General features: G+C 33.8%; 1 protein-coding gene, 1 long non-coding RNA gene and 1 other non-coding gene across 8 annotated transcripts in view; 2 read left to right on the top strand and 1 right to left on the bottom strand.

Annotated features, from left to right (window-relative positions):
* Nucleotides 1–13,984, bottom strand: part of LOC126742237 (uncharacterized) — a 263,438-nt gene that overhangs the window by 247,192 nt on the left and 2,262 nt on the right. The window contains exon 2 of one of the 2 annotated variants that reach the window (XR_007662509.1): nt 13,485–13,692. This is a non-coding gene — a long non-coding RNA (uncharacterized LOC126742237). Of the gene's footprint in view, nt 1–11,290; nt 11,499–13,484; nt 13,693–13,984 lie in introns of both variants that reach the window. The other variant, XR_007662510.1, reaches the window with a different exon arrangement.
* The window catches only part of LOC126742228 (NAD(+) hydrolase sarm1), a 98,174-nt gene continuing 93,502 nt past the window's right edge, over nt 9,313–13,984 (top strand). For 2 of the 5 annotated variants that reach the window (XM_050448851.1, XM_050448850.1), the window contains exon 1: nt 9,313–9,509. In XM_050448851.1, coding sequence (XP_050304808.1) covers nt 9,441–9,509 — 69 coding nt within the window. In that variant the 5' untranslated portion in view covers nt 9,313–9,440. Of the gene's footprint in view, nt 9,510–10,649; nt 10,739–13,984 lie in introns of those variants that run through there. The other 3 variants (XM_050448843.1, XM_050448841.1, XM_050448842.1) reach the window with 3 other exon arrangements.
* Nucleotides 10,858–10,930, top strand: Trnam-cau (transfer RNA methionine (anticodon CAU)). The gene has a single exon. It is a non-coding gene; the product is annotated as a tRNA-Met (tRNA).

Below are 13,984 nucleotides of genomic sequence, written 5' to 3'. Positions count from 1 at the left end.
TCGCCACAGTGAGCCGTAAGACAAACCCAAATTTTGAGCACGCCGAGGAATTGACAAATTTGGGTCTTCCATCACACTTTGAACCACAGCAGCGATATTTTCAGCTGAACGAACGTTACGGTGATGCACGTGCCTTACAATATCAGTAACCGATTCAGTCTCTTCAAATTTTCTTACTGTGTTCGAAATTGTTTGCTCTGTAGGACGATTATGTCGACAGTAATCAGCTCTCGTAAAGCTCTAAGCGTTGACACAGGAGAATCACCGTTTTTATAGAACAATTTAATAATTTTAGTACGTTGTTCGACTGTTAAACGATCCATAGTTATAAATGGTAAACCTTCAACTAAAAAAAAAACGCTTCACATCACGTTTATTTCTGACAAGTGTCAAACGGCAGGGTTGTACTTAGCCAACCTCGAATTGGATAACCCGCTATTTATAGTTTAAAAATTCTTTTTCTAGGTATCTGTGCATAAAAATTATCGAATATATCGGATTTTTCATGAAAATAACTAGGGGTTCGTGGTCCTCGATGTGCAGAGTAAAATATTTCATTTTACAGGTCCTCACAGTAAAATACGCGAGGGTATTCATGGTAAAACAATAATTTTCCTTCCAAGTACTTGGTGCAAAAAATCACTCATAATCAAGGAATACGTAGGGGTCCACATAAAAGCTCTTGTACTGATTATTAATGTTTTACATGCTGAATTTTTGTCAATTAACGAAACCTGATTTTCTAATGAGTTTTATGATAAAATATTGCTGATTAAAAGCCGATATATATTTAACAAAAGTTTAGTCACTAAAAGCTCTTTTTGGTATAATTTTAAAATATTTATCACGAAGAATGAACTTGCCTTCTGTTTTGTCTTAAATTGTGATAGTTCCATATCTTTTTTTCAATTATTTCGTCAAAAATTCAATCTGTTCTGTCCCAATATCCTCATTAGGTTTGATGGCTACCATTTTTGCATGCCCAATTTTAATACTGCAGATCTAAACATGAATTAAAGAATCTAAATATGATGAATCCCCTCTTTTTCCTATGGATAATAATTTCTTCTTTCATTGAATAATACTTTTCATCTGATCTCTTTACTATCTACGTTTTCCAAAGTCATCGAACAGCTTGTTAAAAGAAGTATGTCCAATTTTCTTTAGTCATTTAATTTAATAAATTCTAAACAGTGTGGTTTTTTAGGAAGGCCAGTAGTACTCTATAGTTTTTTTGAGGATGTATACTTTGGATTGAACCAGTGGTGCTTGATGGTAACGGTGTTCTGTGATCTATCCAAGGCTTTCGATTGTGTAGATCACCGAATACTGCTGTTAAAGCTCGAGAGAAATGGCTTTCAAAGCCTGGTTTTGGTCTTATCTTGATTGCCCTTATCAACATGTTGTGTGCTTAATAGCAAAGTCCTCATCATTGCAAGTTAGCTATGGTTGCACCACATGACTCTATTTTGGGGTCCTATTTTCTTCATGCTATATATTAATGATCTTGTTTGATTGAACATCTGGGGATGCTTCAGCCTTTTTGCTGACGACACTTCAATACTATGTCAGGACATAGAGATTGAGCGTCTGGAGCGAGCTACAATTGAGGATTTAAGAATAGTTCGACTGCAATCGCTTGTGTATAAATCTGAGCAAGACTCACTTAATGGGACTAACATGTACTTTTTAATGGAAATCTCCTTCCTCCTGTGATTAGGTTCTTGGGAATTTTGATTGACTGTTATTTGCATTTTGAGGAACATATCCTGGCTTGAAGTAGGAGACTCTCTTCAGGATGCTTCACTAGGGAGGAATTGGGTCACCAACTGGTTAGAACTGTATATTTTTTCTATATTTGAGTCACATAGCCGGTATGGTATACAGTCCTAGAGTGTGACTAATCAAGGTCTTTTAAATATCTTCTTCGCTATTCAAAAGAAGACAGTGAGGTTAATTGTTGTAATTTATTGCAAATTTTAAGCTTAAAACTTAGATCTCGTTCGCAGAACATCTTCATTTTAATAAATCTGTTTTTTTCCATCCTGATCCAGCTATCGTTATTTTCATTTATACCGGTTCTCAAATAGTTATATTTTCTCACACGTTCATTTTTTTTTGACTATGTACGGTTATTATGTCAGGGTGGTGATTTAGTTACCACTGATTTGCTGCCTTTTACTATCCTCTTAATTAATACGGGATTGAGCTTTATGAACGCTTTTACTAATATGAGGTTATCTATTTAATATTCAGATATTGTCCTTGTCAATGTTTATGGTAAATAAAATTTTGATTTTTTCAAAGCGATATAACAACTCCGCAGTAATGGATTTAATTTTTAATAATAAAATTACCGGTTATTTGCAAATGAATTCAAAGGTTGACTATACCTCGACGAAATCCTTCGAAGGTTATAATATTGTTATTAATGGTTTCTTTCTAAAAATAGATAATTTTTCGATTCAGTCATCTTCGGTGGTTTATGCAAATTCCTATTTATTTACATATTTAAATGCTCATACCAGAATTGATTATTTAAGGAAAAAAATTAAAACCTGTAACTTCTATGTGCTCCTGCTATCGAATTCGAATATTTGGAACAAGGACACAAGTCCAAACCTACCAATGAAAGAGGCGAATTAATTATTAACGTTTTCTATATTATGAATTCCTGTTTTAAAAGTTGGACGTTCGCTGGAAAAAGTATAATTAATAACTCTGCCAGTTAGGTGCAGAAGCACTTTTTTGGGATTGCTTGCTTACTAAGCTCGCATTGGCGGCACTCTTTTTGAGTTATGTGTTTCTGATACAAAATTCTGTTGTAAGTCTAAAAATTTGCGCATTTTTGACTGATTGAAGGAAGTTCTATAGATGTGAGCATGAGGTGCAAAGACGATTCCTAAACATTGTAACTCTTCAAACCTTGTGTAAATAAATTGTTATCTGGACAAATATTAAATCTACTGGATTGTATGTTATATTCGATTGTTCAGTAGAATGATACCAACGAAAAGTCCCACAACGAAATTGCAAATTCGCTTTCTACTACATCTTATGGATTCCTGCTAAGAAAGTTGGTTGTTTCGTGGAAAAAGGTCCGTAAGTGCCAAGAAATGAACTTATTAACTTACTAAATAGACTCTTTTTATTTTATGTGTTCCTCGTACGAAATTCTGTTGTTGGAACTAGAAACGGTAATGAAAGTCAATGGATTGGATCAAATAAATAAAATGTGCTTTTTTTGTGTAATGAAAAAAATTTGGAGAAATATTATTCAATTCTACTAATACTATTTATATGTATAACTATTTAGGAAGAAGACTAGGATTGTTCTAATTTAACTATTTAGTTATGCTACAAAAAATATTTTCAAAAATCATTTTTGGTATGTACGGTGAAATATTTGCTGGGTCGCGTGACTCATAATATACGTGTCACACCTCGAAATTTGGACTGAGGAATTAGAATTTTTACTCTCTTAATTTAATTAACAACAAAAATATATACCATTCAAAATTGGCTATTTAGTAGCGGATATCGTAATTTCAAAATAAATAAACGTTTTATTTTTATAATAAAATTATACACAATTTTAATAGCCACCGTGAAAAAAAATTAATTAAAGCCACTGGAAATTTATCAAAAATCAATTTAATTAATTCCAAAAAAATACATACAACAGCCACGTTTTTAATTCAAAATTACTACGCTTACCACCCCGTTCTTGCTTGGTACAATCGACCGATATAACAGGGATGCATAACAGGTAATGGGAACTTATTTAAAATTCTGGCACATTTATCTCACTGATCTCCATTTTTCACTTTATCATTTCCTGTTACAAACGTTGGTTGTTCTGTGGAATACTGGCGTAACTGTAACATGTAATTTTTTTTTATATAGAGTCCCTTTTTTTATTCTGTTTTTTCATAACATTGTTTTATGTTTTTTTTTTAATAAAATTCATTCGCTCTTTGCAGACCGACGATAAAAAAACGCATGTTTTTTAGGGATCTCAGCAGTTTGAATCTTTAAAAAAATAAATAGATTAATTAGGAAACCGAATTATAAAAATGTTGTTAATAATTACGTAGACTTATTTGTTTTTAATTACTCTGGTGATAATTGAGCCAATATTAAATTTTTCATAATTTTTGGGACTTTCACCGTTCTTGCTCCAAACAACAGAATGTTGCAGTAGGAACACATAAAATACAATAAGTCTACAATTAAATTTCTTAGCACATAGCGAGGTCACTTATGAGTATTTTCTACGTGTATGAACTAACTTTCCTCACAGGAACCCATAATAACTTATTTACTCTTATGTAGAAATATTATTTGTTCAGGTTGGAAACCTTTATAGTTTCGTTATTGCACAGAATTGCCGAATAAGATATCAAGAGCGCATAAAATACAGTCAGTAGACAGATTTCTCAGATTTCTCAGGTCAGATTTATTGTCGTGCGACTTTTAGTCGCAATCGCAACATAATTGCAGGTATAATTATTAAAATTTTCAAATATTATTAATTATAACCTCAGCCAAACCCAAATACCAAATTTCATTCAAATCGGGCAAATAACAAAAAAGTGGAAAAAAAATAATTCCATATAAAATAATAATAATACGCATTAAATCTCGATTAGATTCTTTTTTATCATTACCACTGTGTCTCATGAATATTATAACAAGGACCAGTTTGGAGCCTTTAGATCTTGTCTGTGAATGGCTATAAAGGAGTTCTTAAAAAAAAACAAAAATTATCAGGTGTCTGGTCAGTCGGGGGAAGCCAAAGCTTAGCGTGAGGACCAGTCGTTGGGGTATCATGCTTCAAAGAACCATAATGCATTATATAGTCGCGTTGTTTGTCAATATAGGGTATGTACCGTTTTCAACTGTCAGTACAGGATTGTACTGTGCTGATTTTACTGTAATTTGTCGTTCCGATTTTATACAGCGTGCTGTTTTGCTCCAAAAAAGGAACAGTTTTCAGCACTGTTTTCACAACCACAACATAACCTATAAAGCTTTCGAACAAACATATTTCCTGTGAAAAAGTAAAATACACATGTACCTTTGTGCCTTTTTCTTTCTGCAGTGCAGTATGTGCACAATTACGAGTTTTCTAAAAAATTTAAAGGGCTAAAGAGCGCAAATTTGTGGTCTTAGAAAAAATTGTGTATACCTACATTACTCATGAAAAAAGTAAATTTCATACACTCGTGTGAATTTCAAAAACATCACCACTTGAGTGAAAAATATCACTTTCTTCACTAGTAATGTAATATACTATATTATCTTTTGAATTTGTACCTAAGCACCTAAAATGCATCCTAAATTCCTTTTCCAAATAATTTGGAACGCGAATACGGGTCTGTCCTTAAGCCTGTAATTGGGCAATATAAAAGTCTTCTTGGTCCAGTTCATCTTCCTCGTCATCAGTTAATAATAAAACGGAAACGGTATTTGCCACTATCAAGGCTGCTACATTATTGGGGTTCATAGCCATAGCTTTTATTTTGAACAATTTATGTTTTGAACTTGGAAAATAATTCCCACAACGTAAACAAGAAGATTCAAGAAATCAACATCAACAACACTTCTGACATTCCCCCACTATTTTACTGTACCTACAGTAGCTTTTATCCCCAGTCAATCCAGTAAAGATTAATGACGTCACTGATGCATTTATGACGTCATTCAGTACTGAATCAGTAAACTGAAATAAATATCGGAACGACGTCCAGTAAATTCAGTACTGACAGTTGATAACGGTACATACCCATAATGTGTCAAATATCTATCGACATTTATTAATTGCATCCTAAATAAACTCAAAACCAAATTTCAACCCAATCGGATCAATAGCAAAAGAGTTATGAAAGTCACGTGACTTTAAACTTCAATATGTCAAAATATCAGTAAAAATGTATTACTTGTATCCTAAATTAAACCCAAATACCCAATTTCAATCAAGTCGGACAAATAGGACGAAATTTTTGATAGTCATGTGGCCTTAAAACTCAGTATTTTAAAAATTTGTAAAAAATCAATAATTGTATACTAAATTTCACCCTTGTGGTGACGTTTAAAGAAAAAATTGACTTGTTTGAGAAAAACGATTTTTTTCGGTACTTCTAATATACTTTGGATGCTGAAATTTCAGTATGTATTGTAAAACATAATTTGGGATCTTATAGATGAGGTTTCATTTTCTAATAATGTACAGGGACGCCGCAAATGAATTAAACTCAAAAATGCAAATATCTCAAAAACTACTAATGTTAGAAAAATTCTAATTACACATAGATAATCGGCTTATTATATTGTTTAATACCTGAAAATATGAATAGCCCAGGTGGCGCCACTAGAAAGTTATTAAAGAAAATATGATTTGTGAGTTGGACCTTCATGGAAAAAATTAATTATTGCTCGCCCTGTATAGCTCACAAAAATTTCGTTTATATGGCGTTTGAAGGAAAAATAATAAAGGTTTTTTCTCTTAAAAACTATTTTTTTTAAATAAGTATCGTTTAGCGAAAAATTCCAAAATACTGAAAATGCCAGAACTCGTTAAAAAAATTTTTTTCAATAAAAAGCTCCAAATATGTAATTTCTTACATAAAACTAAGCATTTTTGCAGAAACACTTTATAGTTTAGTATATTTTTTACTCACTTTTACTCGCTTATACTTACTCACCCTGTATACGAATCTTGCCCAAAAAGTATACAGTCCTTAAGCCCTCAATAACCTTTATGTCCTAAAATTTCAAGCTTTAAATTTGAGTTCTCGCCGGAGAAAGCAATTTCACACGTTTTTTTACCAATTTTTGACTTTAACTCGGTACCGCTCCCTTTGTGGGTACCGAAAAAAAAAATTATTTACGGATCCATAATTATCAATGTATTAAGAGCTGACATGCCAAATTTCGTCGTTTCGCTACCCATACAGCCAAAGATATGAATTTTTATTTGCCAAAAAACACGATTTTTGAGTCGGAGAGCACGTGCATAATATACTCGCTGACGCTCCTATATCATAATACACTAAAACGTCAAAACTTTGCCGAATTATCACGGCTACAAACACGGCGACTTGGTAAAAGATATGCATATATTCGGATTGTTCAGGGTCTCTTGAGAAATTCCATGCCAACTTCAGGAAGTTCTGAGCCAATTTAAGCATGTTATCAATGAAATTAGAAAGTCCGATTCTTCTATGCCATATTGTCAAAACGCCGTAAAAGTCGGCAATAAAATCGCGCGTATACGTCAAAATCGACCATGTTCAGACGATGTTTTAGGGTATAAAAAAAGGTTTTGCCTTATGATTTGTACATGGAAAAATAGTATAAAGCCTTAGGAGCAGATTAACATCAGTTCTGGACCGATTCCAATCGGTTTTAGTAGTTAAATTTCGATTATAAAAAGGGTCCTGTTTTGGCGTAAATCGCCGGCCATGGGATTTTTTGAAAAAAATTACATCTAGGGTACTTATAAAAATAGTGAAAAAATTTAATTTTAGTATGTTATAGTAAAATTCATTGCGCATCTGCTCGATTAGTTTTGGTTTATCTATCACGTACAGGGTGCGCACAATTAATTTCCAAAGTCAAAAAATGTTAGAAAAAATTAATTTAATAACTCAAAAACGGTTTTGTCTGGAAGTACGGATGATATTGTAAAACATTCTCCTTATCACACGCTATAAGCCGCCTATTTGGCTGTAGATAGCGCCACTAAAAAGTTAGTAGGGCATGGAAAAAAAATGTGAAAAAGGATATTTTCGACTTAACACTTCTCATCCTGTATAAATGATAGCGTTAAACCTAATACGCCATTTTATTCGGAAAGAATGGAGGTTTAATTAATCCAAATGGAGATTTTCTAAATTTTGCACCATAAAAATTTCACACAGAAAAAACTAAAAAAAGTATTTTTTTTTTGGTTTTTTGATTTTTCTCTAAAAAAAACGTTTTTTTTTAAGTTCTTATTAGACGAACATATCTTCAGTGAGTCATTATTTTCGAAAAGATACCGTTAAACTGTCAGAGGGGCTAGAATATCACACATGTCTGAAACATACCTACCGAGTGGCCAGCCAGATCGCCCGATCTTATACCTCTGGACTTTAACAAAAAGTCTACGTCACTCAGCTAGAATCTATCTTCGATCTACGCCTAAAGAACAATTGATGCATGTCGCAATATTGATATTATCACTTTTCAAAATTTTGTAGAATAACTTTAAGAGGCTTTTAAATTCATAAAAACAGCAATTTTCAAAATCGCGTTTCTTAGAAATAGTTGAATAAAAGTATGGCCTGTGATTATCATCAAAATGTTTGTAATTTTGTGTAGAATTTAATCACATACAGGGTGTCATCACGTGAGACACCCTGTACACAAATTTTTTGATGAAAAAAATGCGCAACCAACCAACTGACATGTGCGAGGGTTTTTTTGAACACACCCTCATTTATTTTTTATTGAATTTTTTATATAATAACTCCCTGCCAATCTTTCGTGATAAGTACAATAACTTACAAACTGTAAAATCTGTAATTCATAGCGATTATCATTATGATTCATTGAGTCATGAGTAGTTTACATTACTTTGCTTTGAATCTTAATCTCATTATTTAAATAGTGCAGCATAAACAACATTAAATAAAATAAAACATTATTTAAAAATTACTAACACGTATTTCATTCAATCCAACAACATTTAGTTTAAGATCCTTGTATCTTATTCTTCTTTGTATATTATTTCTTATCATTTTAAATATATTTCGTAAGTAATATTAAACTAATTAGCAAAATTTTAAACCAATAAACATATTATGATAAGTTTTTTCATTTCCTGAAAATTCTGGTTTTTTGAGATCCAAGGTTATCCATCTGAACGATCTTATACCTATTTCATTAAATGATTTTTATGCGCGTTGAATGTCCAAAATTGGCTGCCCAACGAATATTTATTCTTTGTACCCGGACATACTAAATAATGATAAGGCAAACTTAGGATGTCCATGGGACAAGCGGTGCTACCTGGGTAAGTTTTTGCCACTTCTCGAATCTGAAAAATCGCAGATCGAATCATCTCGATGGCGGCGGTGACTGGTCCGTTCAATTTTTTAACCGCCTGATCAGGTTTGATCAGTGTAAAGAAAGAAAATGCTTGCGCGAGACACACACATCGGTCATCGCAAAAAATAAACACGCGTTTTTAATTATATATAAATATTCCACAATACGCGATAATTTGAAATAGCGCCGCGCTCCAAGCACCCAAATTTAACCGAAAATTTTGGGGGAATGCGATGCCGTCCCATCATCCATCGTTGTAGTAGTAGTATTTCTCTAGCCTAGCGGTTTTAATAAAAGCCGCATAACATAAAAATTTGTTTATCTCTTGTGTGTTATGTGTGGGTATGTTTAGTGTAATGGGTAATGTCCAACAATGTTTCGCCTCTCCTAAAAATAAAAAACTCGCTTTAACGGTAAGTTATTCTAAACGGACCTAATAATTTTTTTAATGACATGTGTCAAAGATGTCATAATTTACAAAAATAATTAATATTCAATACACATATGTAAACAAAAAATATGCGTGTTAATAGACAATACAAATGCACCATAAAAATTTCACACAGAAAAAACTAAAAAAAGTATTTTTTGTATATGACCTTCATAATAATTTTTTTTTGAGTCGCAATAAATGTCAAAGATTGGAATTTTTCATTTTTCCAATCCAGTAATTTTTTTTTTTAATTAAACAAAATGGTTCCTTTTAATCGAATATCTACGTCATATTTTAATCCTAATTATTTCACGAAAACAGTTATGAGCCAACAGAAATGAGAGCGGTTGGAAAATTGTCAAAAGAAAATTTGACGCATTTTAACTGCTTTAACAAACAAGTTAAACAATTTCTTGTAACAAATGTGCATTTATCGGATCACCATGAAACTGATTAAGTGCCATTAATATAACGTATCGCCATTTAGAGAAACTTGTCACTGTTTGAAACATTATTTCGTTAATTATTCATATACACTATAGCTAAATGAAGAAAAAAATAGTTAGTTTATTTCGCATAGATATAAGAGAATAATATATTAAAGAACCAGCATCTACACCCATCCTTCATGACTCATTTCTATTATTATTTGGCTATTTTTATTTTTAGTCAAGCTTCGTGAATTAAAGTTTTAAGTGTACCCTACTGTTTTTTCTTACTAAACATTTTGAATCACTTTTAATAATTATGAGCAAATTGTTCAAGTTATAATTACCATGAATTGTTGTCCTTTGAAAAAAATTATAATTTTTTAAATTATTGCTAAGCCTAGCCTAAAATATTGCTTTTATATATTAATATATTCAATGTCCGTTTAACAGTATTTTATATTATTAAATGGCTTGATGATTAACGATATGCAACACACTATACGACTTATGAACGTCAAACACCCACATAGATAAAATTGGAACGAGAAAGCCTTGGAGCGATGAACTTCTCCATCTACCTAATTGCAAAATAAACTTGGTAGATACTACCTGCTACCTAATAATAATTATTATTTTCTATTTCAATGTTGATTTCTTTTGCGTGTTATTACCTGTACAGTTTCAGTAAAAAACTTGGCATTACTATAAAATGAGTTCACTGATTAGTGCCCCACTGCGGTTAAAAAGAAAACATCGAGAATTTATTCCTCGGTTAAAGGTATGTAATCCAATTGTTTGATTTTTTATTAAAATCGATAATATGAATATAATTTAGTTAATGAATGGTTGTATCTTACAGTTACAGTGTGTTTAATATTATCTAAATTGTCTATAGGTGCCTCGGTAGCGCAGTAGGCAGCGCGTAAGTCTCATAATCTTAAGGTCGTGAGTTCGATCCTCACCCGGGGCAGTACGCTTTTTTAATCCTTGTTACAATTTTTTTGTATAATTTATTTTTCTATTTTTTTTTCCTTTTTGCTGTTATTTTTAATAATTGAATGGCTCCCCCGAACAACGTTGTAAAGAAATATATTCAATACTTTCTACTTAGATTCGAGCAGAACTAGCTAAATGAGAGCACTTTGAAAATTCGGAAAAAGTCACTTTTCGACCTCGTTTTTGAGGCCAAAAATGGGCTCCAAAAATGCGATATCTCAGCTAATATAAGAGCTACGACCTCGCAAATGGTCTCGTTGGATTTAGAATGACAAAACTAAGACAAAACCGTTGGAATTTTCCGGATAGTCGCTATAGAAGCCGAGATATCGACCTCCAAAGTTTGGGATTTTTCATTTTTCGGGTATACCCCCCCGTATCGAATTTTTTCACCAAAAATTCATTTTTTTCGAAATCGAACTAACCATACCAGCGGCTTCCTCTCATCACCCTCATTACGAAAACACTGGGTTATAACGGGATTCGAGCAGAACTAACTGAATGAGAGCACTTTGAAAATTCGGAAAAAGTCACTTTTCGACCTCGTTTTTGAGGCCAAAAATGGGCTCTAAAAATGCGATATCTCAGCTAATATAAGAGCTACGACCTTGCAAATGGTCTCGTTGGATTCAGAATGACGAAACTAAGAGAAAACCGTTGGAATTTTCGCGATAGTGGCTATAGAAGCCGAGATATCGACCTCCAAAGTTTGGGATTTTTCATTTTTCGGGTATACCCCCCCGTATCGAATTTTTTCACCAAAAATTCATTTTTGTCGAAATCGAACTAACCATACCAGCGGCTTCCTCTCATCACCCTCATTACGAAAACACTGGGTTATAACGGGATTCGAGCAGAACTAACTGAATGAGAGCACTTTGAAAATTCGGAAAAAGTCACTTTTCGACCTCGTTTTTGAGGCCAAAAATGGGCTCCAAAAATGCGATATCTCAGCTAATATAAGAGCTACGACCTTGCAAATGGTCTCGTTGGATTCAGAATGACGAAACTAAGAGAAAACCGTTGGAATTTTCGCGATAGTGGCTATAGAAGCCGAGATATCGACCTCCAAAGTTTGGGATTTTTCATTTTTCGGGTATACCCCCCCGTATCGAATTTTTTCACCAAAAATTATTTTTTTTCGAAATCGAACTAACCATACCAGCGGCTTCCTCTTATCACCCTCATTACGAAAACACTGGGTTATAACGGGATTCGAGCAGAACTAACTGAATGAGAGCACTTTAAAAATTCGGAAAAAGTCACTTTTCGACCTCGTTTTTGAGGCCAAAAATGGGCTCCAAAAATGCGATATCTCAGCTAATATAAGAGCTACGACCTCGAAATGGTCTCGTTGGATTTAGAATGACAAAACTAAGACAAAACCGTTGGAATTTTCCGGATAGTCGCTATAGAAGCCGAGATATCGACCTCCAAAGTTTGGGATTTTTCATTTTTCGGGTATACCCCCCCGTATCGAATTTTTTCACCAAAAATTCATTTTTTTCGAAATCGAACTAACCATACCAGCGGCTTCCTCTCATCACCCTCATTACGAAAACACTGGGTTATAACGGGATTCGAGCAGAACTAACTGAATGAGAGCACTTTAAAAATTCGGAAAAAGTCACTTTTCGACCTCGTTTTTGAGGCCAAAAATGGGCTCCAAAAATGCGATATCTCAGCTAATATAAGAGCTACGACCTCGAAATGGTCTCGTTGGATTTAGAATGACAAAACTAAGACAAAACCGTTGGAATTTTCCGGATAGTCGCTATAGAAGCCGAGATATCGACCTCCAAAGTTTGGGATTTTTCATTTTTCGGGTATACCCCCCCGTATCGAATTTTTTCACCAAAAATTCATTTTTTTCGAAATCGAACTAACCATACCAGCGGCTTCCTCTCATCACCCTCATTACGAAAACACTGGGTTATAACGGGATTCGAGCAGAACTAACTGAATGAGAGCACTTTAAAAATTCGGAAAAAGTCACTTTTCGACCTCGTTTTTGAGGCCAAAAATGGGCTCCAAAAATGCGATATCTCAGCTAATATAAGAGCTACGACCTCGCAAATGGTCTCGTTGGATTTAGAATGACAAAACTAAGACAAAACCGTTGGAATTTTCCGGATAGTCGCTATAGAAGCCGAGATATCGACCTCCAAAGTTTGGGATTTTTCATTTTTCGGGTATACCCCCCCGTATCGAATTTTTTCACCAAAAATTCATTTTTTTCGAAATCGAACTAACCATACCAGCGGCTTCCTCTCATCACCCTCATTACGAAAACACTGGGTTATAACGGGATTCGAGCAGAACTAACTGAATGAGAGCACTTTAAAAATTCGGAAAAAGTCACTTTTCGACCTCGTTTTTGAGGCCAAAAATGGGCTCCAAAAATGCGATATCTCAGCTAATATAAGAGCTACGACCTCGCAAATGGTCTCGTTGGATTTAGAATGACAAAACTAAGACAAAACCGTTGGAATTTTCCGGATAGTCGCTATAGAAGCCGAGATATCGACCTCCAAAGTTTGGGATTTTTCATTTTTCGGGTATACCCCCCCGTATCGAATTTTTTCACCAAAAATTCATTTTTTTCGAAATCGAACTAACCATACCAGCGGCTTCCTCTCATCACCCTCATTACGAAAACACTGGGTTATAACGGGATTCGAGCAGAACTAACTGAATGAGAGCACTTTGAAAATTCGGAAAAAGTCACTTTTCGACCTCGTTTTTGAGGCCAAAAATGGGCTCTAAAAATGCGATATCTCAGCTAATATAAGAGCTACGACCTTGCAAATGGTCTCGTTGGATTCAGAATGACGAAACTAAGAGAAAACCGTTGGAATTTTCGCGATAGTGGCTATAGAAGCCGAGATATCGACCTCCAAAGTTTGGGATTTTTCATTTTTCGGGTATACCCCCCCGTATCGAATTTTTTCACCAAAAATTCATTTTTGTCGAAATCGAACTAACCATACCAGCGGCTTCCTCTCATCACCCTCATTACGAAAACACT

Source organism: Anthonomus grandis, chromosome 11 (assembly GCF_022605725.1).
Source record: "Anthonomus grandis grandis chromosome 11, icAntGran1.3, whole genome shotgun sequence".
Taxonomy (NCBI): Eukaryota; Metazoa; Arthropoda; class Insecta; order Coleoptera; family Curculionidae; genus Anthonomus; species Anthonomus grandis.
Note: the sequence above shows the minus strand (reverse complement) of the source record. Positions and strands in the feature narration are given on the sequence as shown.